Below are 23923 nucleotides of genomic sequence, written 5' to 3'. Positions count from 1 at the left end.
CCCTTAGGCCAATCTCACACACACCGCTTTTTACCGCTATTAGCGCAGCATCTTGAACATTGTGCTCACCGCAGTACAACGCTCCCATTGATTTTAATGGGGTTACTCGGCCCTGAGCTCGAACACGCCGTTTCTAATGCCGCGATTTTCGAGAGCTGTCTGTTCTATTTTTATATTTTCGCATTTTGTAACCCACGTCCACAGCTATCACAATGATGGGATACATTAAAAAGCACTGTACCATGTGTTTAAAACCACAGCTCAAAATTGCTGTAAAAATGCCACGATTTTGAGCTGGATTTTCTGAATGCAGGTATGAGAGTGGCCTGTGTTTATGTTTTTTGTTGTACTTTTGAACTACAATACAGAAAAAAAACACATTAAAAAACTGCATGCTGTATTCAAAGACCACATGCGCTTATAAGAAACTGCATATACTATTAAAAGCCGCATGTGTTTTTGGTGCATTTTTTAATTGTGTGTAAAGTGTGCAATTATATACAGTATATACAGGGAGATGTATAACTTATACCAGCTGTATATAAATGTGAGAGAGAGAGAGAGACAGCCAGCCAGACAGATAGATATGAGAAAGAGATAGACAGACAGACAGACAGACAGACAGACAGACAGATAGATAGATAGATAGGAGAGAGAGAGATATAGATTAGATTTCAAAGCTGCGTTAAAACATTCGTGTGAAAAAAGGCCTTCCCTGGAACAGATAAATCAAGCGCAGACTTCCATTTCTTTACACTGAAATAACACTTTATGGTAGTTACATACAATAAGTATGGGATTGTTCCACACATGGATGAGGTTTGCAGACTTGGACATCTTGAGGTAAGCATTGCTGATGATGTTCACAAGTACGGGTAATATGTTAGTTGCTTTGGGGTTTCCAACTATTTGAAAGCTATAGCCCTACAATGAAAAAAAAGTAATGCAAAGTATATTGTTATAGGAAATAAATCATATGCCTTCTAACTTCACTGTCTGCTCTAAATTAATTACAATGAGAAGTGCATGCATGCAGGGTCACACTGAAGCTGACACAATGCTTGGTCAATCAACAATACACATCTAGTTTATTGATAATCATCACAGTACAAATTTACGCCAAATGACGCAGTAACAGTAAAACATGCCCCCAAAGTAATAAGAACTCATAATTCTTAGTTTGTAAGGACTGAACAAGTTAACGCCTTAAGGTGTGCGTTAATAGTTTACTACTAAAAATGTGATTTCTAGGAAACAAAACTATAACAGACATTCTGTGTTCATTGTTCTAGTAAACCGCTATCTCAGGACATTCCTAAGCCTGGGAAAGATGTGTGGGAGTATGTGCCAGCATCTTGCTACACATACCAGTGTATAATATTGAACAAGTTAACCATATAGCTGCCGCTATTTACTAAGAAGGAAGCCACACACACACACAAAGTGTTTGCATAGGCTGATGTGAGAAACATATGACAAGGCCTCCAATAAAGCGACTTTGCCACCTTACAATACAATATCTGCCAAGTGGGTCAGAGAGTGGAGGTGATAGAAGAGAACCAGGACCAGATCATTAACACCATTGACCTGGAGAACCACCATCGCAGAAACAATCTAAGGATCAGGGGCGTTTCCCAAAGACATCGGTCCCTCCCAGCTGGAGGTGTGGGCTCGTGATTTTTTCAACAGCCTGCTATAGAAACCGGCATCCTTGAGTTTGACAGAATCCTCTACTCTCTGGGTCCAAAATCCGCAAATCCCAACAGACCTAGAGACATTGTTTGCAGAATCCATTTTTACAAAGTTAAGGAACTCATCCTCCAACGGGTCAGAGGGTCTGGAGAGTTGTCTTTTCGTGGATCTCCGATAATGATTTTGTCAGGCCTCTCCCGTCGCACTCTTCAACTACGTAAAGCATTGAAGCCTCTACTCTCAGCTCTACACGAAAGAGGGATCGTCTACCACTGGGGCTTCCCATTCCAGCCACATGCTAGTAAAGAGGGCAAGTCAGCTACGTTCAGAGGTTTGGGGAACCTCCCTAAATTCTTGGGCACCTTCGAGCTTCCCTCGATTTCTCTCCCGGACTCGCCGGCCACCTGTTTTCTCCCGATTCCCCCACCGAAAAGTGTGTGGCAGACCGTGAGGCATGAATCACAGTGCCATGCGCCACGTCAGGAGAGTCAGGAGGCTCCTATGTTTTCCTCCAAAGAATGCACCTGAAAGAACTTTGTGGTCATCTTATTTAGGCCTTGTCGGCTAAGTTCGAGTATGTCCTAGAGGGGTCCCGGACTTGCTTGAGGTTTTCATTGTTTATGTACATAAATTAGATTCATGGCGTGGGTGGCAGGAGTGAAAGTTTGAGGCTTCCCACCTGTCTGTTAGGGCTGACAGCACATGTGGCTTTCGTTGTCTATCCCATGATGATAACCTAAGAAACTAACGAAAGCTATTTGTCTGTGTCTCTACCCCACCTCTTGTCTCTTTCCTCTTCCCTCTCCCTCCCTTCCTCCCCCTCTACTGGGTTCTGGCGGGACGCCTATCTTTGGAATTCTCTCACCCGTGGATAACATGGCCGATATAACATTTTGTACTTTTAATGCCAAGGGCCTTAATGTTCCCCAAAAGAGGAGTCAGGTTCTCTACCACTTTCACAAGAGGAGGGTGATGGTGGCCATGTTTCAGGAAACTCATTTCAAAGCAGACAGTGTCCCTTCCTGTTGCTCCAAATACTATCCGGCTTGGTAGCATGGCCCCCACCCCTCTAAAAAGGCAGGGGAGTATCCATAGCGATCCACAAGGAGCTCCAGCACCAGGTTCTAACTTCAAATCTGGATCCAGAGGGGCGCTTTGTTTGTCTAGAAAATTGCTACTACAGGAACTATCCTAACCTTTGCCAATGTGAGCAGATCCCTTGTGCGACCAGAGTTTTACAAGCACTGGCAGAGTTTACAGGAGGGTCAAAGATTGCCCTGGGTGAAAACCGCAATCTGGTGCTGAATCCAGAATGGGACATGACATCAGGTAAGTCCTCTGTATCTCATGCAGCTCTGCGGTCCCTCAAAAAAGTCTTAGATGCCCTGTATTTGGACAATTTGTGGAGGATCCTACACCCAGGATTCAGGGATTAAACGTTTCACTCCTCAGCTCACAACTCTTATAGTAGAATTGACCTGCTTCTGGTCTCTCACAGTCTGCTGGATTGCTCACCAAGATGTTCTTATGGGGACTTTATTTGGTCCAACCATGCACCAGTCTTCAGCGAACTCACTAGCTCAGGCAACTATCCCAAGAACTTTTCTTGTAGGCTTAATGATAATTTACTCAAGGACTCATTATGTGTGAATGATATGAAAAAAGCGATTGCTGACTTTGTGGAATGCCACCAAACCGATACCACAGGGGAACGCACACAGTGGGAAGCTCTGATATGCATCATCAGAGGGGTCCTGATTTCACACGGATCAAGGCTCAAAAAGGAGAAGTCCGATAACTTGCGTAATCTTTTGCTGAGCCTGCAGGCAGGCCAAGGAGGCCGCCAATAAGAGTTTGCAACAAGATGTACTTAAGGCAGAGATCTCGTCACTGAAACAGCAAATCCTGGGAATCCTGGATCAACGCTCCCTTGTCTTTAGAGACAAACTATGCAGAGGATCCTTTGAGTATGGAGACAAAATGGTAAATGACTAGCTAGAGCTCTCCATCCTATGTCCCTTCAAATACATATTTTTAGAATTCAAACTGGTCAGGGGGATTTCGTTCACTCTACTATGGATATTCTAGACGAGTTCAAAGGTTATTATACCAAACTCTACAATATAGAGGGAGATGTCTAGACTGGACTCCGGAGTGTGGTGGACAAAACAGAGGAATATCTCTCTAGCAATGCCCCCAAGAAAATGACAGAGGAGTTGAAGCTAGACGTCTCCTCCTCCGAATTATCAGATCTTATTAAAAATTTAAACTTAGGCAAGAGCCCGGGGACCTGATGGTTTAACGGCCAGGTTCTATAAACTGTTTAGAGAGGAGATTACACCTCTGATGTTGGGATCCTTCAATGCGGTCGGCCACGGATGTCCATTCCCAGCTCAAGCTTTACTGGCGCATATTACGGTCATCCCCAAACCGGGCAAAGATGCCTTGGTGTGCGGCAACTATAGGCCAACTTCTCTCCTTAACATAGACACTAAATGTTTTGCGTAATTAATAGCTGAGCGACTTCAAGACATTATCCCACGTTTGATCCATAGGGAGCAGGTGGGCTTTGTCCCAGGCAGAGAGGCAAGAGACAACACCATCAAATCACTGTCCTTGATTGTTCGGGCCAGACAGTCGAATAGCCCTCGGTGTCTCCTGGCGGTTGACACAGAGAAGGCGTTTGATAGGGTCAGTTGGAGCTTCCTCTCTGCTACCTTGGGCAAAATTGGTGTTAGACCGCATATGCATGATTGGATCTTGGCTCTTTATCATAATCCGTCGGCCAGGATTAGGGTCAATGGTGCCCTGATGGACTCCTTCCAGAATTGGAATGGGACCAGGCAGAGCTATCTTCTGTCCCCATTCCTCTATGTCTTGACCATGGAGGCTCTGGCCAATGCTATTCGGCAGAACAAGTCTCTCTCAGGCTTCCGTATAGAAGACACGGAGCATAAGATGGCACTCTTTACGGACAACCTCCTGCTTTATTTATCTTATCCGCATATAGGTCTACTGGTGATTCTACAAAAATTCAGTAGGTTCAGCAGAGTGAGTAATTATAAAGTTAATGCTCAAAAGTCGTAGATCCTAAATGTGTCATTGCCGCAAACCAAGGTGTTACTTCTAGAGAACCAGTTTCCCTTTTATTGCAGATATTCTGCCATAAAATATCTAGGGATACAACTACCAGCAGATGTTTCCCATGCATTTAAATTAAATTTTTCTCCATTTGTCTCAGACATAGAAAAGGATCTCAATTGGAAATCACAGTTCCTCTCATGAAATGGAAGAGTCAATGCTCTTAAAATGGACTCCCTGACCAGGTTTCTCCATCTCTGCCAAACAGTCCCAGTGAGGCTCCCGGCCTCCTACTTAAAGAAGTTGCGTACCCTACTCACTGTATCTGTGTGAAGAGGGAGGAAGCCTTGAATGCACGTTTCCCTCCTCACGAGGGCCAAAGAGAGGGGAAACCTGGGCCTACCCGACTTTTCCCTCTATTACAAGGCTAGCATCGCCATTTGTATACTGGATCTGCTCAGGAACAAGTACTCCAAACTATGGGTGGAGGCAGAGCATGCATTAGTTCCGGGTCTCTGCGAGGCACCTTCTGGATCCCTCCTAGGTATGCAGGTTCTGTGCCTAACATTTCGCCCTTCCTTGGCCAATTAGTGAAAACCTGGATGAGATTTGCGCCCTCTAATGGCCTTGTCTCAATTCCTGGGCCTCTTACCCACCTAGTCTCCAACTCACAATTCGAGGAGTCCATGCGGGGTCCCGCCATTCTGGGGCTTCCTGCCTCTCCAATCCCTCGTTTACGTAATGTAATGTTGCAGTCAGGCTTAAAGCTTCGGGTGGGGATCACTGGGGAAGGAGAGGTCCCCCCGGCACGTGGGGGAGCTTTATGGGATCCCTGACAACCTGGGAGAGCCTTTCTGGATCCCGCACACCGTTTGAACAGATTTGTGTGTCCCGGGCATCTCAGAGACACAGGATATCCAGATTATGTAAGCTGCTGCTATCGCGGGAGGAAGAGGAGAAATCTCCAGACTATGTGGAGGCATGGGAGACAGAATTGGGCAGAAGTATTCTATGGGAGGATTGGGAGAGGGCCTGGGTTCTGTGCCATGAACTCTCATCCACTTGCAAATTGCAAGATTTGAACTTGACAAATGAAAGGGAAAAAAGTAACTCCTGCGCTCAGGGTGATCCGTGCGGTACTGACTGTGACTGCCTAAGAGGAACACGTGTGGGTGTATGGACTAGTAGAGGCAGTCACAGTCAGTACCACATGGGTCACCCTGAGCGCAGGAGTTACTTTTTTCTCTTTCATTTGTCACTGCCTCTGGGGGGGTTACTCCCCAGATCCTTCTCCATGCATGCTCCCGTTTGATGTCCCTCCTTTGGGACAGGGTTTTCTCTCAACCTGTGACTACCACTATCAGTCTGTACTTCCCTACGCGCTCTTGATTGTAAATGATCCCAGGTTATACCTTCCACTAAGCATCTACAAGAGGCGCTGTCCAGTTCACCTCCTCCTTTTTGGCTGCAATATTTGAACTTTAAAATCCTATCCTGTTAGTACAGGACCCTAGACCTTCTACATAAAATGTATCCCCAAGCGCAGCCCACCTGCTGGAGATGTAATAATGATAGAGGCAATATGTCTCTAATTTGGTGAGGAGATGGCCCTACTTTCAATCTTCCCCGTGCTCTGTTAGAAAGGTCGGGGGGGGGGGGGGCCTGCTGAGATTCATTCCCAGGTTGTAGTGGTCGTCAACCCCGCCATCAAGGGTGATGTGGGTGGAGGAGCTAAATGTTCTTATGCGATATGAAGAAATGAGGGCTGATGAAAGTAATGCTCAGGAGGAGTTTCGCAGAACCTGGGAAGTTTAGATTTCCTTCCGTTCTTCAGACAGGTTCAGGACTTGGATTGTTTCTGGATGGGTCCTGAGATGAGAACCCCTTTGGGAGTTGTCGCGGCTCTGCCTGATCAGGAGTCACGATCAGTGCCCAGTATCCCCTTCCCTTCCTTCCATTTTCTTGTCTTATGAAATTTCTTTTGTTTTTGTGTTTGTCTTCTTTACCCCTGTTTCACTAATTAATCATATATGGCTGTTGGCAGAAGAGTTTTTTTTTTCCATTAATGTTTCCTGCAGCATGCGTGGACTGTTAGTGGTATTAATATATGTCTATACGCTGCCCAATTCTGATGTTTTATAATAATGCGAATAAAACTTTTTGAACCAAAGTAGACTTCCAATAGGTTGGTACAGGACGAGCCTCTTTCAGCTTCTAGGAAGGATTTTGTCCACTGGATCGGGGTGAATTTCCACTTAAGGTCTTTTTCCCAATTTAATATATGGGCGTTTTGGATTTCCTTTCTTTCTCCTCGCTCCTCCAATACATAGATCGTAGGTAAGTTTAAGGGGTGTTTTTGTAGATAGGAGATTAAGTACGTAAGTGTACAAAGCGGTTGGCATTGAAGCGGCAAAAGAGGAGTGGCTATCAATGGAGCTTTTTATCCTCAGATCTTTGAATATATCTGATCCTGGAATATCATATTCGTTTCTCAGATCTTCAAGGGTTTTAACTTTATTTACAGATAATATATCCTTGATGTATCCAATTCCTCTCTTTTTTAATGCTCCAATTTGTAAGTCTCCAACAATAACCTTCAGACTTTCAATTGGTAGAGGGACCTCTTTTGTTGGGAGGGATTCTTTAGTTTGTTTTAGGATCTGGAGCCACGCTTTAATTTAAGCTTTTATTGTGGGGCTCTCTGGCGGAGAGCGTGGGGGCCCGAGCGCACGTCAAAAGTACTGCTTGTAAGGGTACACCTCCTGCAAGTTGTTGTAAGCTTGGCCAGCTGATATCTTTCGGGTGTGAACTCCAGTATATGATTTGCTTAATTAAAATGGCGTTATAATAAGCTGAAATCTTTGGCACTCCCATACCTCCTCTCTTGCTTGGGATGTATAATATTGAAGCTGCCACTCTGGGTTGTTTATCACTTCAGATAAATTTTAGAAGCTGTTTCTGATGTAGATTTTATTGACTTCAAGGGAATGGTAACTATCATTGTACGCAAGATGTAGAGAATCCTGGGCAGTATCATCATCGTGTAGAAGATAATTCTGCCTAGCCAAGAGGGTTCTGTCCTCATAAAACCATTCAGCTCTTCCTGGAAGGCGCAACTCAGGTAATTTGATTGCAGTAAACTCCCCTATTGGTGGGCTGCAGGCAGCTGGAAATTTACTGTTACAATAAAGGGCCCTTACTTCCCTTACCGGTAATCTACACATTTAAAAGACTTGGAGTGTCAAATGTTATGAACAGCTGCAACAATATAGAAACATAACATTAGAGGTTTGTTTTTTTCCCTTTCCCACTAATTTCACACACCCAGCAGAGGCTTCTATAAGCTCCATCGTCACATGCATCTACAGAACCACGTTCTATCAGGCAGAAAGATGCCCCTCAGTCTAGACCCGTCATCAGCCTCTCACAGCTCAATGTAGGGCAGAACGTAATACGTATCAGACACCTAACCTTTTTGGACTCCACCTTTAGTGGACATTCTGATGATAAATCACCCATGGGAAACTTTAGAATGGTGACTGACCTTTTCTCCAAGAGAGACCACAATGGCTCCCTTGTATTTTTCCGTGTTTTCATCGTACTCTCCATCAACAACATCAACCACAATATTCTGTGCTTGCACGGCCATGACAAAGTCTTCTATAGGAGAGCCTGGTTGGGTGACAAAGAAAAAAAGCTATAGATAAAAAAACAAGGAGTTACTATTTTCTTTGTCAAAGCTACGTACACTGCGCAGTCTAAAACTGGCAGCACTGATTGGAGACTCACTGTGTGTAGGAAGTCCCTGCCAACTGGTAAGAGTCACGGGGGAGGTACCTATTAAAACTTTTATTAAACTATAAATGTTGCAAATGGGCAGATGAAAAAGGGAAAAAAATATACCTGTATGATACATCCAAAACCCCACCATAATTCTAGATCTAATATACTGAATAGTCCAGAGATGGAGGATGAAAAAATATCATCGGAGCTTCCTCGCCTTGATCAAATAAATCCAAAGGCAGAGAGAACTGATACATATCCAAAAACTGCATCAGGATGAATTCTGTTCCCCAATATGAGAGGAGAGAAGGCTCCGAACAGGAGAAAGAGAACGTAGCGCTCCTTTGGTTTAAGTAAACCATAAATTCCCTTAGTAATAAGATAGCATCATTAGAGTGCTATATACGATTGCAACGAGACCAAAATTATTAGATTTTGTTTTAGGTTTTTCCACTTTTCCGCAGTAAAAGCCCTTTTTTTAAAGTGTTTTTTCTAAATAGCTGCATTTAAAGTCCTATAACTTTTTTATTTTTCCATGAATGGTGCTCTGCGAGGGCTTATTTTTTGTGTGACGAGCTATAGTTTTTATAGGTACCATTTTGGGGTACATATGGCTATTTTGATCACTTTTATTGCTTTTTTTGGAAGGCAAAATGAAAAAAACAAGCATCTTGCCTTAGTTTTTTTCACGCTTTTTGCCGTGCAGGATAAAAAGTATGTTCCATTTGTTGTACAAGGCATTACAGATACAATGATACCAAATATTTGGGATTTTAATTTTTACATTTTTTTTATACTAAGAGGGGGAAAAGCACAAAAAAGGGGATTTTTTAAACTTTTTGTTTTACACTATTTTTATCTTTTTTTTTACACTATTTACGTTCTTGTAGGGATCATTACACTTATGATCGCTATGATAAAGCATTGCAGGACAGAAGTCCTGCAATGCCTTTTCACTTGTAATAGCAATCAAAGGCAATGGCAAAGCAGAACGCCTGTATCTGGTGTACTGTTGCCATGGCAACCCGTCGGCTCTCCACGATTACATTACGAGTCTGATGACATCACAGAGGGAGCACGCTCCCTCTATGAACTCTTTACATGCCACGATCGACATAGTTTGCGTCAGGGAAGGGGTTAACAGCGGGGGTCGCTGTCCCGATGCACCCCAGCTGTTGCAGGCGGAGGACAACTATCAGTGACAGACTGCTCCCCCTGCCGAATAGCATGGGAGCTCTTCTAATCTCGCGCTATCCACAGGACGTAAATGAGCATCCTGTTGCGTTAAGTAGCCTGCAGCCAGGACGTACACTTATGCCCTGTGGCGTTAAGGGGTTAAAGACAATTTTGCTATTTTATTAAAATTCTATTCAACTGCCTTATAGTTATACATGTGTCAAGTAATGCTGACACATTAGGTGACGCTGCAGAGGTATTGTTCCATCTACCTTATTTGCACATTACCCAGAGGAGCATGGATGGCCTTATAAGTCTCTTCACTCACCTTCTAGGTGCTCTCCCTAAGCAGAAAAGATAGAGTTCCTGCCCCATGTCACAGGCCAAGCCAGAAACCTACTGCACACTGATGAGGGGCAAACACCCCGAAACAGCTGTCTGTGTATGGATTCTGGCTTGGCTTTCAATTCTCAGTCATTGTAACAAGGCTTGTATAAAGAGTCTAACATTGACTTGCAGCAATGCTGCCTTCCAATAGGTGGCGCTGCAGAGGTATTGTACTATCTCCTTTATTTGCAGGTAATGCTGAGTAACAGCCAGGCACGCTATTACTGTACATCTATCACAGACTATTCACATTGCTTTCCCAGCCCCTGTATAACAAATCAGCATAATTATACAATGATACATAATCTGCTAACAAATCACCAGAATTAGGTGACTGGGTCATTCAGGTATCCGGGCAAACTGGCTAACAGCTCACTGAGGGCTTAACTGCAGACTAGCTTGGAAAATATACATTTCCTCCAGAACAAATACAGCTACCTGTGTTATTGTGAATCAAAAGATTGGTGTAGTAGCCATGGAATCGATCTCCTGGTCTTGAGAAATAGAGATTTGGAGAAAGTTCCACAGAATATATTAAATGAATAACGTTTATGAATATTGTCAGCGCAATCAGTAGTAGGATGAAGGAGGCCAAGATCAATAATCTAGAAAATTAGAAAACAAGAATATAAATATACACAGATGTATACTCTTACAGTACCCGTTTACCTATGATTTACATCCGTACAGATGTGCCTCCATTATACAATTCATGTATACAAATCTAGATATAAAGTATAGTCCCTGTGCTGATTCTAAGCTACATCCAGTATTACACTCCAGAGCAGCACTCACTATTCTGCTGGCAGAGGCATTGTGGACATAAATTACATTACTGATCCTGAGTTACACCTTATATAAGGACTCCTTAACAAGCGCATAGTTGTGCAGAGTATTGTGTGTGTAATCCAATGGGTTTGTTGACACGTGTGTATTTTATCATGCGATTTTTCTAGATCAACTGACTGAGCAGTGCCTGTGTAAAGATAGCATTTGGCAGATTAAAAATCACTAGTGTGAAGGCCCTTTACACACAACGATTATCACTCAAAATTTGTTCAAACAGCCGAAAGCGAGAAATAATCGTTACATGGAAACACGGGCATCGTGCGCCAATCATTCAATTGCCGTTTAAAGTTGGTTTTTAGCCAGCATAAAAACTTTCCCCTTCACTGTTCAAAAGACTTCTTATCATTGTACTCATTGTGTTTGCTTTGCATACATAATGAGTACACTGTTGGGAGGAGAACAATAGAATCTGCAGGCTAAATGTTTGCTCAGCTGGGCATTTGTTTATGGATAACCATCACATACGCACACACCCAGCTGAGCTAACAACTCGTGGCAGAAAATGCAGATGATTAAAGCCATTATCTGCACGTGTTATTTTATTGAAATATGTTGGCAGTTCGTTCTGTCATGCAGTTGTTTAAGCAATAATTGTTGCGTGTAAAAGGGCCGTTAGCATTAAACAAGCATATAATGTTGAGAGATATCAGCTCTGACGTCTGTATAATTGTGAATGCAGCTATGGAGAATGACACACACTATATACAGTACATACGTAACTAATGCAATGTATGTTCACGGTGACTGCAGCTCTGTAAGTATAACATAGTTTGTTAAATCATTCATCCTACTAGGCTCTTATGTGCCCTGTCACTGCCAGCACACATTTTCTTCAGTTGGTCCTGTCCTTACTACTTAGGGTTAATATATCTTTGATGCTGTTGGTTGAGGTTATGGCTGGTGATTGACAGCTCTGTCAGCTAACCAGTAGGCTCATTAATTATGTCAGCCACTGCGCAGTCTGCGTTGATTGACAGCTCTGACAATCAGTTTCTCCCCTTTTCCTATATAATCCGGTTCTTCCTGGCTAGAAGTGCCGATTGAACTTCAGTATCTCTGGCCTTGCCAGCATCCTCAGCTTACCTGTCCGTTGTCTGCCTCTTGTCTTTCTTCTGGCTAGTTCCCTGTGTTCCTGTTTGCTTTGTATTGTGTTTATTCTCATATTTTGTTTGTCGTCAGTTTTGTTTTGCCCCCGATTTCTGTACCCTAGTTCCCCTCTGACTCTGAACCTGGCTTCGTGCAAGTGGTTGGGTTGTCCCTTTCGGGACGAGTTTTCTGCTACGAGGGGTTCAGAGTGTCCCACTCAGACTGGTACCCCTTGGTCAGTCTGCTCCAGCATCTAAGCCACCTTTAGTAGTGAGTATACACACCTGTCCGGACTGCTCTGGTACCTTGTTATCCATAGTTTTGTCAGCAGTCCAGGATAGATGTGACATTATATTGATCCAGAGGAAAACAAAAACTCTCTTCTCATTTTAGGGAAAAAAATTCATTCCAATTTCAAATCTGGCAATCAGAATAAATCCCTGAATCAACGACACTTCTCTAGAAATCTAGCGAGCATAACTTGTAATATTATAGAAAAGCGTCAGGCCCTTCTTGAACTCTCATAATGAGTGCACCATCACCCCGTCCTGACCCAGGAAGTTCCAGTGAGGCCTGGGTTATCTGGGCATGTGCTGTAGGTTCATGCGAGGGGTATTACAGTTTAACATTAGAGATGAGCGAACGTACTCGGATAAGCACTACTCGTCCGAGTAATGTGCCTTATCCGAGTACCGCTGTACTCGTCTTGAAAGATTCGGGACGCGCTGCGGAGCGGGGAGCTGCAGGGGAGAGCGGGGAGGAACAGAGGGGAGATCTTTCTCTCCTTCTCTCCCGCCCGCTCTGCCCCGCTCCCCGCTGCGACTCACCTGTCAGCAGCGGAGCGCCCCGAATCTTTCAGGACGAGCACAGCGGTACTCGGATAAGGCACATTACTCGGACGAGTAGTGCTTATCCGAGTACGTTCGCTCATCTCTATTTAACATCTAACAGCTTGAGATTGTAAATGGGCAAAATAGCCCACCACAAAGGGGCTTTACTCTCCTGTGTGACAGACCTGTACGTCACAGAGATGTGGGGTGGGTATGAAGCAGGCTCAGGAGTCAAAACCTCTGCATACCTGAAGGCTGCTTGCTGTTTTAGACATCTGATCCCTGCAATTGTTTGACAGCTTACATGAGCAGTTAATCCTGACAGCAGCGTGTAAACTGTCAGCTGGAGAAGGGAGTGGCCTCCCTCCGACTCACAATCTGCCCTCTGTGAGGAGATCGTAAGGTGCTGATGGTTGCCATGGCAGACCTAGGTGTAGTGAAGGCTCGCGGGGCTGCCATGTATTTAACCACATTAAACCCTGTAAGTTGCAGAGCTCAATATGTGAAGGTTAAAAATAACAATATCCTGAAGTACTTGAGTATTGCAGTATACTGTAGGAACGGTCAAAGGATCGCAAGTATGAGTCCTCTAAGGGGACTAAAGAAAATGTAAATGTTAAGTGAAATACAATTTTTGAAAATAATAAAAATTAAATATGAAAAATTCAATCCCCCCTTTTCCCATTTTTAACACAAAACGGTTGAAGCAATAAAAAAAACAAACATCATGCCAGAATTGCGGGGTTTACTTTGGTCACTCTGTCTCTGAATAAAAATTAAATAAAAAGTGATCAAACAGTCACATGAACCAAAAATGATAGCCATAAAAACTAAAGCTTGCCCGACAAAGAGAGCTCTTACACACTGCCATCGATAGAATAATAACTAATACTATGTAATGGGGCTCTCAATAGGATGACAAAAAAACATTTAGTTTTTGAATAAAAAGTTTTTACTTTTTTTAAAATGGTAAAACAAACAAAAATCTATAAAAAAAACATAGTATTGTCATAATTGTACTGATCAAAAGTGTGAGGTTTAAGGCCTATTCCCTCGGCCGTATACATAAAACGCTGCATGGATCCCGCAGCGTTTTACCGCCGTGGGGGAGAGCTATCGCTACATGTGGCAGCATTTGTGCACTGTCTCACGCATGCTGCATGTGCACTGCGACTAGTTTACTTATTGATTTTAATTCCCTGCTTAGTATCATAGCGGCGTTGCATAGGCATTGGTTGAATACACAACCCATAGAGAATAATAGGGGTGAACCCATGTAATATGCAGTGAAATAGAACATGTAGCGTTCTTTTTCATGTGCGTACTACATGCAAGGAATATTTGCTAATGTGAATGGATTAATGAAAATCCATGTAGTTTCATTGACTCTTTTCACTGTGCATTACACGTGCGGGATACACGGTGTAATCACGCTCATGGGAATGAGCCGTAACATGTTGGTTTTACCACATCATGAATGTCACAAAAACAGTCCCCCCCCCCCCCCCCCCCTCAAAATGGTGCCTTCATGTTCTTTTTTTTCCATTTCACTTAAAGGAAATTGGAAGTTTTCTCAATACATTATAAGATGCATTAAACTGTTCCATTAAAAATACAAATCGTCCCGCAAAAAACGAGCCCTCATATGGCTATATCTAGGGAAAAATAAATAAAAAGTTATAGCTCTAAGGGCTCCTTCACACTAGTGCGGGCGATATCTATCGCCCTCGCAATCCTTCTGGAAACCCCTGGATGGGCGGCTGTAGGAATCCCTCGGCATGGCTGTCATAGCCGTGGCAGGAGATTGCGATGCTCTCCCATCGTCTTCGCTGCTGCTGCCGGCCTGATTGATAACAATGGACGATATTGCGAAAAGATAGGACATGATGCAATTTTTTTTTTCACGCAGCATCACAAGAGGGAAAACATTGCAAGTGAGAATGAAACCATTGGTTTAATAATAGAGATGAGCGAGCATACTTGCTAAGGACAATTGCTCAAGCGAGCATTGTCCTTAGCGAGTACCTGCCCACTTGGAAGAAAAGGTTCAGGTGCCGGCGGGGATCGGCGGGGGAGAACAGGGGAGAACGGAGGGGAGATCTCTCTCCCCCCCACTCACTCCAGTTACTCACCACTCCCCCGTGCCGGCACCCGAACCTTTTCTTCCGAGCGGGCAAGTACTCGCTAAGGGTAATTCTCGCTCGAGCAATTGTCCTTAGTGAGTATGCTCGCTCATCTCTATTTAATAATCATGCGCTCTGACTTACTCTCGCATCGCGCGAAAATTGTGCGATTTTCTCGCCAGTGTAAAATCGGCCTTAGAATTTGGGGATGTGGGCAGCACTGGTCAATCAAAGCAGGTGTAATGCCTAGACCAATGATGCATGCTAATAGACGGTGTGCATCAGGTAGTCACAGAAACTGATGCTGCCATCTTTGTTTGTCAAGGCCCAGAAGGTCGCTTTAATTGCTTTTGAACATCGGAGTGTATGCCATTGGGACGATGTAGCTACTAAATTCAGCTGTGGATAAAAAGGGTCAAACGCAGATTTTTGTGTGGCAATGCTGCAGATTTTTCCACAGCAGAAATTGCGCAGCATAATCACCCCATGTGAATGTACCCTAATAGCAAAACTGTCTTTGTTCCCCATAGCAATCAATCAAAGCTCTGCTTCCATTTTTAAAGGGCTATTCCAGAACAAGTTAACTTTTATCTACGGGACAGGGGATAACTAGCTGATCAGTGGGGGTCCAACTATTGACATCCTCACTGATTGGCGGTACATGGCTTCAATTGATCCCCAAATAAATGTTGTGATGTCGTACAGATGCACACGAGAGGACCAGAGATTGCAGAGCACCTGAACTCGGCAGTCTCTGATGCTCTCATTGAAATTAATGGAGTGTCTGTGCTCCTGTGTGACCTCCACTTTGTTTATTTGCAAACAACCAAACCCCCATTATCGGAATCAGTAGGTGTCCCAGCAGTTGGACCCCCATAAATCAGCTAGCTTTGCCCTATCCCGTGGATATGGGATAACTTGTTCCAACTGGAATAACCTTTTTACTGCTTTGGAAATATGAAAGCTGAACTCTGATTGGCTATTATGGGCAAGAAAGACAGTCTTGCTGTTTTGATAAATGAAGCCCAGTGACTCCACCAGCAGAACAATGAGGGCAGCTCTGGAGTATAATACAGATGTAACTCAGGATCAGTACAGGATAAGTAATGTATGTACACAGTGACTCCACCAGCAGAATAGTGAGTGCAGCTCTGGAGTATAATACAGGATGTAACTCAGGATCAGTACAGGATAAGTAATGTATGTACACAGGGACTCCACCAGCAGAATAGTGAGTGCAGCTCTGGAGTATAATACAGGATGTAACTCAGGATCAGTACAGGATAAGTAATGTATGTACACAGGGACTCCACCAGCAGAATAGTGAGTGCAGCTGTGGAGTATAATACAGGATGTAACTCAGGATCAGTACAGGATAAGTAATGTATGTACACAGTGACTCCACCAGCAGAATAGTGAGTGCAGCTCTGGAGTATAATACAGGATGTAACTCAGGATCAGTACAGGATAAGTAATGTATGTACACAGTGACTCCACCAGCAGAATAGTGAGTGCAGCTCTGGGGTATAATACAGGATGTAACTCAGGGTCAGTACAGGATAAGTAATGTATGTACACAGTGACTCCACCAGCAGAATAGTGAGTGCAGCTCTGGAGTATAATACAGGATGTAGTTCATGAACAGTACAAGTTAAGTAATGTATTTACAGAGTGACTGAACTTTTTATACAGTGGACCCTAAAGAAATAACATATTTTGGTACTTTTTCATACATAAATTTAAAATCAAGTAATCTGAAGGGATATGAAAGTTATGAAAGTGACTATATGTAACAATTCTACATACAATTCAATATTCATCATGTTTTTAATATCAGTATTCTGCTAACAAAAAGATACAATGAATTTTTTGGAATTCACATAGCATCCTATGCATCCAGCTGCTATCATTTGGTAAAATTCTTACAAAAATTTATATTCTTCAATAATTTTTCCATGAAAGCCATTTTGTAACAGGTTACATGTTATGCGAAAGCTTCACAGTGATCCAGTTCTTATCAGTAGGCGCCCTCAAGCCTTTATAACAGCATTGCATCGACGGGTCATTAAGAGAATAAGGTTTTTGATGTACTCTGGTTTTAATTCATGATTAGAGATGAGCGAGCGTACTCGTCCGAGCTTGATGCTCGTTCGAGTATTAGGGTGTTCGAGATGCTCGTTACTCGAGACGAGCACCACGCGGTGCTCGACTCCATTACATTTCCTTCCCTGAGAAATTTGCATGCTTTTCTGGCCAATAGAAACACAGGGAAGGCATTACAACTTCCTCCAGTGACATTCCAGCCCTATCCCACCCCCCTGCTGTGAGTGGCTGGGGAGATCAGATGAGACACCTGAGTATTTAAATCGGCCCCTCCCGCGGCTCGCCACAGATGCACACTGAGACAGAGACCAGGGAAAGTGCTGTCTTGCTGTAGCTGCTATAGGGAGAGTGTTAGGTGTTATTTTAGTCTTCAAGAACCCCAACGGTCCTTCTTAGGGCCACATCTGACCGTGTGCAGTACTGTTGAGGCTGCTTTTAGCAGTGTTGCACAATTATTTTTTTTTGTATATCGGGTGTGCAGACCATAGCGTCCTCAGTCTGCAGTCATTTTACAGAGTATAGGGGCAGTACTGGTGAGGCAGGGAAAGAGGTATACTGGCTATATAGGCAGTGGGCTTTTTCCCAAAAAGTGGAAAAAAATACTATATTTGGCCTGCCTGTGACTGTCTTCAGTTTACTGCGTGTCTGCTGGGGGTAGTAGTCGCTGATTAATACCCAGCCTTGTGCATAATTGTTTCCTGGCTGCACTCGGCTTTCAGTAACCACAGTCATCCTCCAACAGGGAAATCCAAATACAGGGTATATCAGAGGCAGTGAGCTTTTTCCCAAAAAGTGGAAAAAAAATACTATATTTGGCCTGGCAGTGACCGTCTTCAGTTTACGGCGTGTGTGCTGGGGGTAGTAGTCGCTGATTAATACCCAGCCTTGCGCATAATTGTTTCCTGGCTCTGCTGTGTCCGTTACATGATCGCCGTCATCCCGCCAGAGGGAAAGAGTATACATATATACGCTGCATACGGTCTCTGTCTCCTTTTTCACCTCACAATTTTAAAAAATTGAAGCAAAATACCTAAGGCCTACCACTGGCCTTTGGCCACTTGACTGGTTCTGCCCTGTGAATTCCAGTAGCTCAGTCATACGCACCTAGGTCTCACTACAGGCTTGCGCATAATTGTTTCCTGGCTCTGCTGTGCGTTCCGTAAGCGCAGTCAGCCTCCAACCACAGGCCAATAAGTGGCACATTTAATTACAGCGTTCTGTTTCTGCTTTACTCGTAATACACCATGCTAAGGGGTAGGGGTAGGCCTAGAGGATGTGGACGGGGGCGATGACACGGAGGCCCAAGTCAGGGTGTGGGCACAAGTTTCTGGGGTCCCCAGATTCATCTCACAATTAATGGGTCCACGCGGTAGACCTTTATTAGAAACTGAGCAGTGTGAGCAGGTCCTGTCGTGGATGGCAGAAAGTGCATCCAGCAATCTATCGACCACCCAGTCTTCTATGCCGTCCACAGCTGCAACTCTGAATCCTCTGGCTGCTGCTCCTCCTTCCTCCCAGCCTCCTCACTCCATGAAAATGACACATTTTGAGGAGCAGGCAGACTCCCAGGAACTGTTCTCGGGCCCATGCCGAGATTGGGCAGCAATGGTTCCTCTCCCACCGGAGGAGTTTGTCGTGACCGATGCCCAACCTTTGGAAAGTTCCCGGGGTCCGGGGGATGAGGCTGGGGACTTCCGGCAACTGTCTCAAGAGCTTTCAGTGGGTGAGGTGGACGATGACGATGAGACACAGTTGTCTATCAGTGAGGTAGTAGTAATTTCAGTAAGTCCGAGGGAGGAGCGCACAGAGGATTCGGAGGAAGAGCAGCTGGACAATGAGGTGACTGACCCCACCTGGTTTGCTAAGCCTACTGAGGACAGGTCTTCAGAGGGGGAGAGAAGAGCAGAAGCAGGGCAGGTTGGAAGAGGCAGTGCGGTGGCCAGGGGTAGAGGCAGGGCCAGACCGAATAATCCATCAACTGTTTCCCAAAGTGCCCCCTCGCGCCATGCCACTCTGCAGAGGCCGAGGTGCTCAAAGGTGTGGCAGTTTTTCACTGAGTGCAGACAACCGACGAACTGTGGTGTGCAAGGTTTGTCGCGCCAAGATCAGCCAGGGAGCCACCACCACCAGCATGCGCAGGCATATGATGGCCAAGCACCCCACAAGGTGGGACGAAGGCCGTTCACCGCCTCCAGTTTGCACCACTGCCTCTCCCCCTGTGCCCCAACCTGCCACGGAGATCCAACCCCCCTCTCAGGACACAGGCACGACCGTCTCCCGGCCTGCACCCACACGCTCACCTCCGCTGTCCTCGGCCCCATCCAGCAATGTCTCTCATTGCAGCGTCCAGCCGTCGCTAGCGCAACTGTTTGAGCGCAAGCGCAAGTACGCCGCCACACACCCGCACGCTCAAGCGTTAAACGTGCACATAGTCAAATTGATCAGCCTGGAGATGCTGCCGTATAGGCTTGTGGAAACGGAGGCTTTCAAAAACATGATGGCGTCGGCGGCCCCGCACTACTCGGTTTCCAGTTGCCACTACTTATCCCGATGTGCCGTCCCAGCCCTGCCCGACCACGTCTCCCGCAACATTGTACGCGCCCTCACCAACGCGGATACTGCCAAGGTCCACTTAACAATGGACACGTGGACAAAGCACATTGAGTGAATTTAGTGGAGGCTGGGACCGAGTCAGAGCCTGGGACCGCTCATGTCCTACCCACCCCCAGAATTGCGGGCCCCAGCTCGGTGGTGGTATCTGCGGCGGTGTATGCTTCCTCCACTAAACCACCCTCCTCCTCCTACGCAACCTCTGTCTCGCAATCAAGATGTGTCAGCAACAGCACGTCGCCAGCAGTCGGTGTCGCGCAGCGTGGCAGTACAGCGGTGGGCAAGCGTCAGCAGGCCGTGCTGAAACTACTCAGCTTAGGAGAGAAGAGCCACACTGCCCACGAACTTCTTCAGGGTCTGACAGAGCAGACCGACCGCTGGCTTTCGCCGCTGAGCCTCCAACCGGGCATGGTCGTGTGTGACAACGGCCATAACCTGGTGGCGGCTCTGCAGCTCGGCAGCCTCATGCACGTGCCATGCCTGGCCCACGTCTTAAATTTGTCGGTTCAGCGGTTTCTGAAAAGCTACCCATGCTTGACAGACCTGCTCGGAAAGGTGCGCCGGCTCAGCGCACATTTCCGCAAGTCCACCACGGACGCTGCCACCCTGCGGACCCTGCAACATCGGTTTAATCTGCCAGAGCACCGACTGCTGTGCGACGTGCCCACACGGTGGAATTCTACGCTCCACATGTTGGCCAGGCTGTATGAGCAGCGTAGAGCAATAGTGGAATACCAACTCCAACATGGGCGGCGTAGTGGGAGCCCGCCTCCCCAATTCTTTACCGAGGAGTGGGCCTGGATGGCAGACATCTGCCAGGTCCTCGGAAACTTTGAGAAGTCTACCCAGATGGTGAGCGGCGATGCTGCAATCATTAGCGTCACCATTCCTCTGCTATGCCTGCTGAGTTCGCTGCAAAGCATAAAGGCTGACGCTTTGCGCTCAAAACAGGAGACGGGGGAAGAGAGTATGTCGCTTGATAGTCAGAGCACTCTCATGTCTATATCTCAGCACATTTTGGAAGAGGAGGAGGAGGAGGGGGAGGAGCAGGAGGAGGAGGGGGAAGAGACAGCTGGGCCCACTGCAAAGGGGACCCATGCTGCTTGCCTCCCATCTGTTCAGCGTGTATGGCCTGTGGATGAGGAGGAGGATCCTGAAAGTGATCTTCCTAGTGATGACAGCGATGTGTTGCATACTGGTACCCTGGCACACATGGCTGACTTCATGTTAGGCTGCCTTTCTCGTGACCCTCGCGTTAGACGCATTTTGGCCACTACGGATTATTGGGTGTACACCCTGCTCGACCCACGGTATAAGGAGAACCTTTCCACTCTCATTCCCGAAGAGGAAAGGGGTTCGAGAGTGATGCAATACCACAGGGCCCTGGTGGACAAAGTGATGCTAAACTTCCCATCTGACAGCGCTAGCGGCAGAAGGCGCAGTTCCGAGGGCCAAGTAGCAGGGGAGGCGCTGAGATCAGGCAGCATGTTCAGCGCAGGCAGGGGAACACTCTCCAAGGCCTTTGCCAGCTTTATGGCTCCCCAGCAAGACTGCGTCACCACCCCCCAGTCAAGGCTGAGTGAGAGGGAGCACTGCAAAAAGATGGTGAGGGAGTACGTAGCTGATCGTACCACCATCCTCCGTGATGCCTGTGCTCCATACAACTATTGGGTGTCAAAGCTGTACACGTGGCACGAACTTGCGCTGTATGCCCTGGAGGTGCTGGCTTGCCCTGCCGCTAGCGTCTTGTCAGAGAGGGTGTTTAGTGCAGCTGGGGGAATCATCACGGACAAGCATACCCGCCTGTCAACTGCCAGTGCCGACATGCTTACACTCAAAGATGAACAAAGCCTGGATTTCCCCTGACTTCTCTTCTCCACTGTCGGAGAGCAGCGGAACCTAAAGATTCTTTTCGCTGCAACCGCAGATAAAAGCACTCTTCTCTATCACCGGGAAAATGGGGCATTTATCTTTGTCAATCTGTCTCGGACATTAGTCCTCTTCCTGCTACTCCTCCTCCAGAAACAACATGTCATCGCGCTGAACGGCCAATTTTTCTGCGGCCCAAAAGGCTCATCTACATCTACCAATGTTTTTACAATTTTTCAAAGTTTCAAAAGTATTGAGACTGTAACAGGAACTATTTTTGCAACAGGACTGCCTACAGGCTCTGTTACAAATTAAGCAACAGTGAGCTGTAGCTTTAAAAAAATGTTTATGGGTTTCACCTGCCCTCTCGGTTGATAAATTTTTTAGAGGTACACTTGTACTCTTGGTACACTTATTTTTGGGGCCCATGCCTACACTCTCATGCAACTAATTTTTCTGGCCTTCGCCTACATTCATGGTATCCCAATGTTTCAGAGGTTGGCCTATACTATTACTACAGATATTTTGCTGCGGTCTGCCTGCCTATACTTCTGCTACAAGAAAGTTACAGGGGTCTGCCTATACTGCTGCCACAAGGATGTTACTAGGGTCTGCCTATACTGCTGCCACTTAAATGTTAGAGGGGTCTGCCTATACTTCTGGCACGTAAATGTTACAGGGGTCTTCCTGTACTGCTGCCACAAGGATGTTACTGGGGTCTGCCTATACTGCTGCCACGTTAATTTTACAGGGGTTTGCCTATACTGCTGCCACAAGGATGTTACTGGGGTCTGCCAATACTGCTGCCACGTAAATGTTACAGGGGTCTGCCTATACATCTACTACATAAATGTTACTGGGATCTGTCTATACTGTTACTACAGAAATGTTACAGGAGTCTGCGTATACTTCTGCTACAAAAATGGTAATGGGGTCTGCCTATGCTTCTGCTATATAAATGTTACAGGGGTCTGCTTATACGCGGCAACAGACATGTTACTGGGGTCTGCCTTTACTTCTACAGAAATGGTACTGGGGTCTGCCTATACTGCTGCTACAAAAATGGTACTGGGGTCTGCCTATGCTTCTGCTACATAAATGTTTCAGGGATCTGCTGCTACAGAAATGTTACTAGGTGGTCTGCGTATACTTCTGCTACTAAAAAGTTACTGGGGTCTGCCTATACTTCTGGCACGTAAATGTTACAGGGGTCTTCCTATACTTCAGTTACAGAAATATTATAGGGGTCTGCCTATACTTCTGCTAATGAAATGTTACTGGGGTCTATCTATACTGTCACTACAGAAATGTTACTGGGGCCTCCCTAGACTTCTGCAACATAACTGTTACTGGGGTCAGCTTATACCTTTGCTACAGGAATATTACAGGGGGCTGTGTATACTATGGGTGCACTAAGTCTTCCCCTTGCGGTGTTCTACCTATCTGGCCCCCCCAAAAACACTGACTGACTAGGGCATGGATTGTGGGTCGAGGCCAACATGTATTTTCTCTCACGCAACCTCAGCTATCCGGGGCACTGCAATGGGATTTCTTTATGTACCGTCTGTGTGTTACTGCTAGCCACCCATGCTGTGGGTGCACACAGACTTCCCATAGCGGAGTTGTACCTGCCTGGCACTTTTAAAAAACCCAGACTTACTAGGGCATGGAGTGTGGGCCGAAGCCAACATGTATTTTCTCTCACGTTACCTCAGCTATCCGGGGCACTGCAATGGGATTTCTTTATGTACCGTCTGTGGGTTCCTGGGAGCCACCCATGCTGTGGGTGCACACAGACTTGCCATAGCGGAGTTGTACCTGTCTGTCCCCAAAACACTGACAGACTTGGGTAGGGTGCAGATGGTTTACCCCTTGCGTTGTCGATGAGGTATCCAACACCCAAACAGAATGAGTAGTGTGTGGACACATGGAGTCCCCATTGCTATGTCACTCGCAGCACCTTGGGCCACACAAGGTATCTGCTGGGACAGAGGCTGACCCAGGGCCCGCTCACATACTTCCCACACCGAGTATTGCCGCATTGTGGAGATGTGTAGAAGTGCTGGGCTGGCACCTGAGTCCCCTTTATGCCCACGTTTGCAGCTCCTGACGGAGGTGGCACAGGATTGGAATGAAGATCGAACGTCAATGTATTATCAATTCTCAACAGCATTGTGGTCTATTGCCCCCCCCTTTTAAAAAGAGGGTCGCTACCTGGCCCTGCCAACCCTCTGCAGTGTGTGCCTCCGGTTCCTCCTCATCGCAGATGCACTTATAAATAGACATGAGGGTGGTGTGGCTATAAAGCCAGCGTGTGGCATGAGGGCAGCTGAA

The 23923-nt window shown here is 45.9% G+C and overlaps 1 protein-coding gene across 1 annotated transcript in view; it reads right to left on the bottom strand.

Moving 5' to 3' along the window:
* LOC136588034 (ABC-type organic anion transporter ABCA8-like) overlaps positions 1–23923 on the bottom strand; it is a 199411-nt gene that overhangs the window by 65645 nt on the left and 109843 nt on the right. The window contains exons 20-22 of the mRNA XM_066586932.1: positions 10558–10724; positions 8318–8445; positions 787–924 (exon numbers count right to left, since the gene is read on the bottom strand). Coding sequence (XP_066443029.1) covers positions 787–924; positions 8318–8445; positions 10558–10724 — 433 coding nt within the window. The remainder of the gene's footprint in view (positions 1–786; positions 925–8317; positions 8446–10557; positions 10725–23923) is intronic.

Source organism: Eleutherodactylus coqui, chromosome 13 (genome assembly GCF_035609145.1).
Source record: "Eleutherodactylus coqui strain aEleCoq1 chromosome 13, aEleCoq1.hap1, whole genome shotgun sequence".
In the NCBI taxonomy this organism is placed as follows: Eukaryota; Metazoa; Chordata; class Amphibia; order Anura; family Eleutherodactylidae; genus Eleutherodactylus; species Eleutherodactylus coqui.
This window is presented reverse-complemented; position numbering and strand designations above follow the sequence as displayed.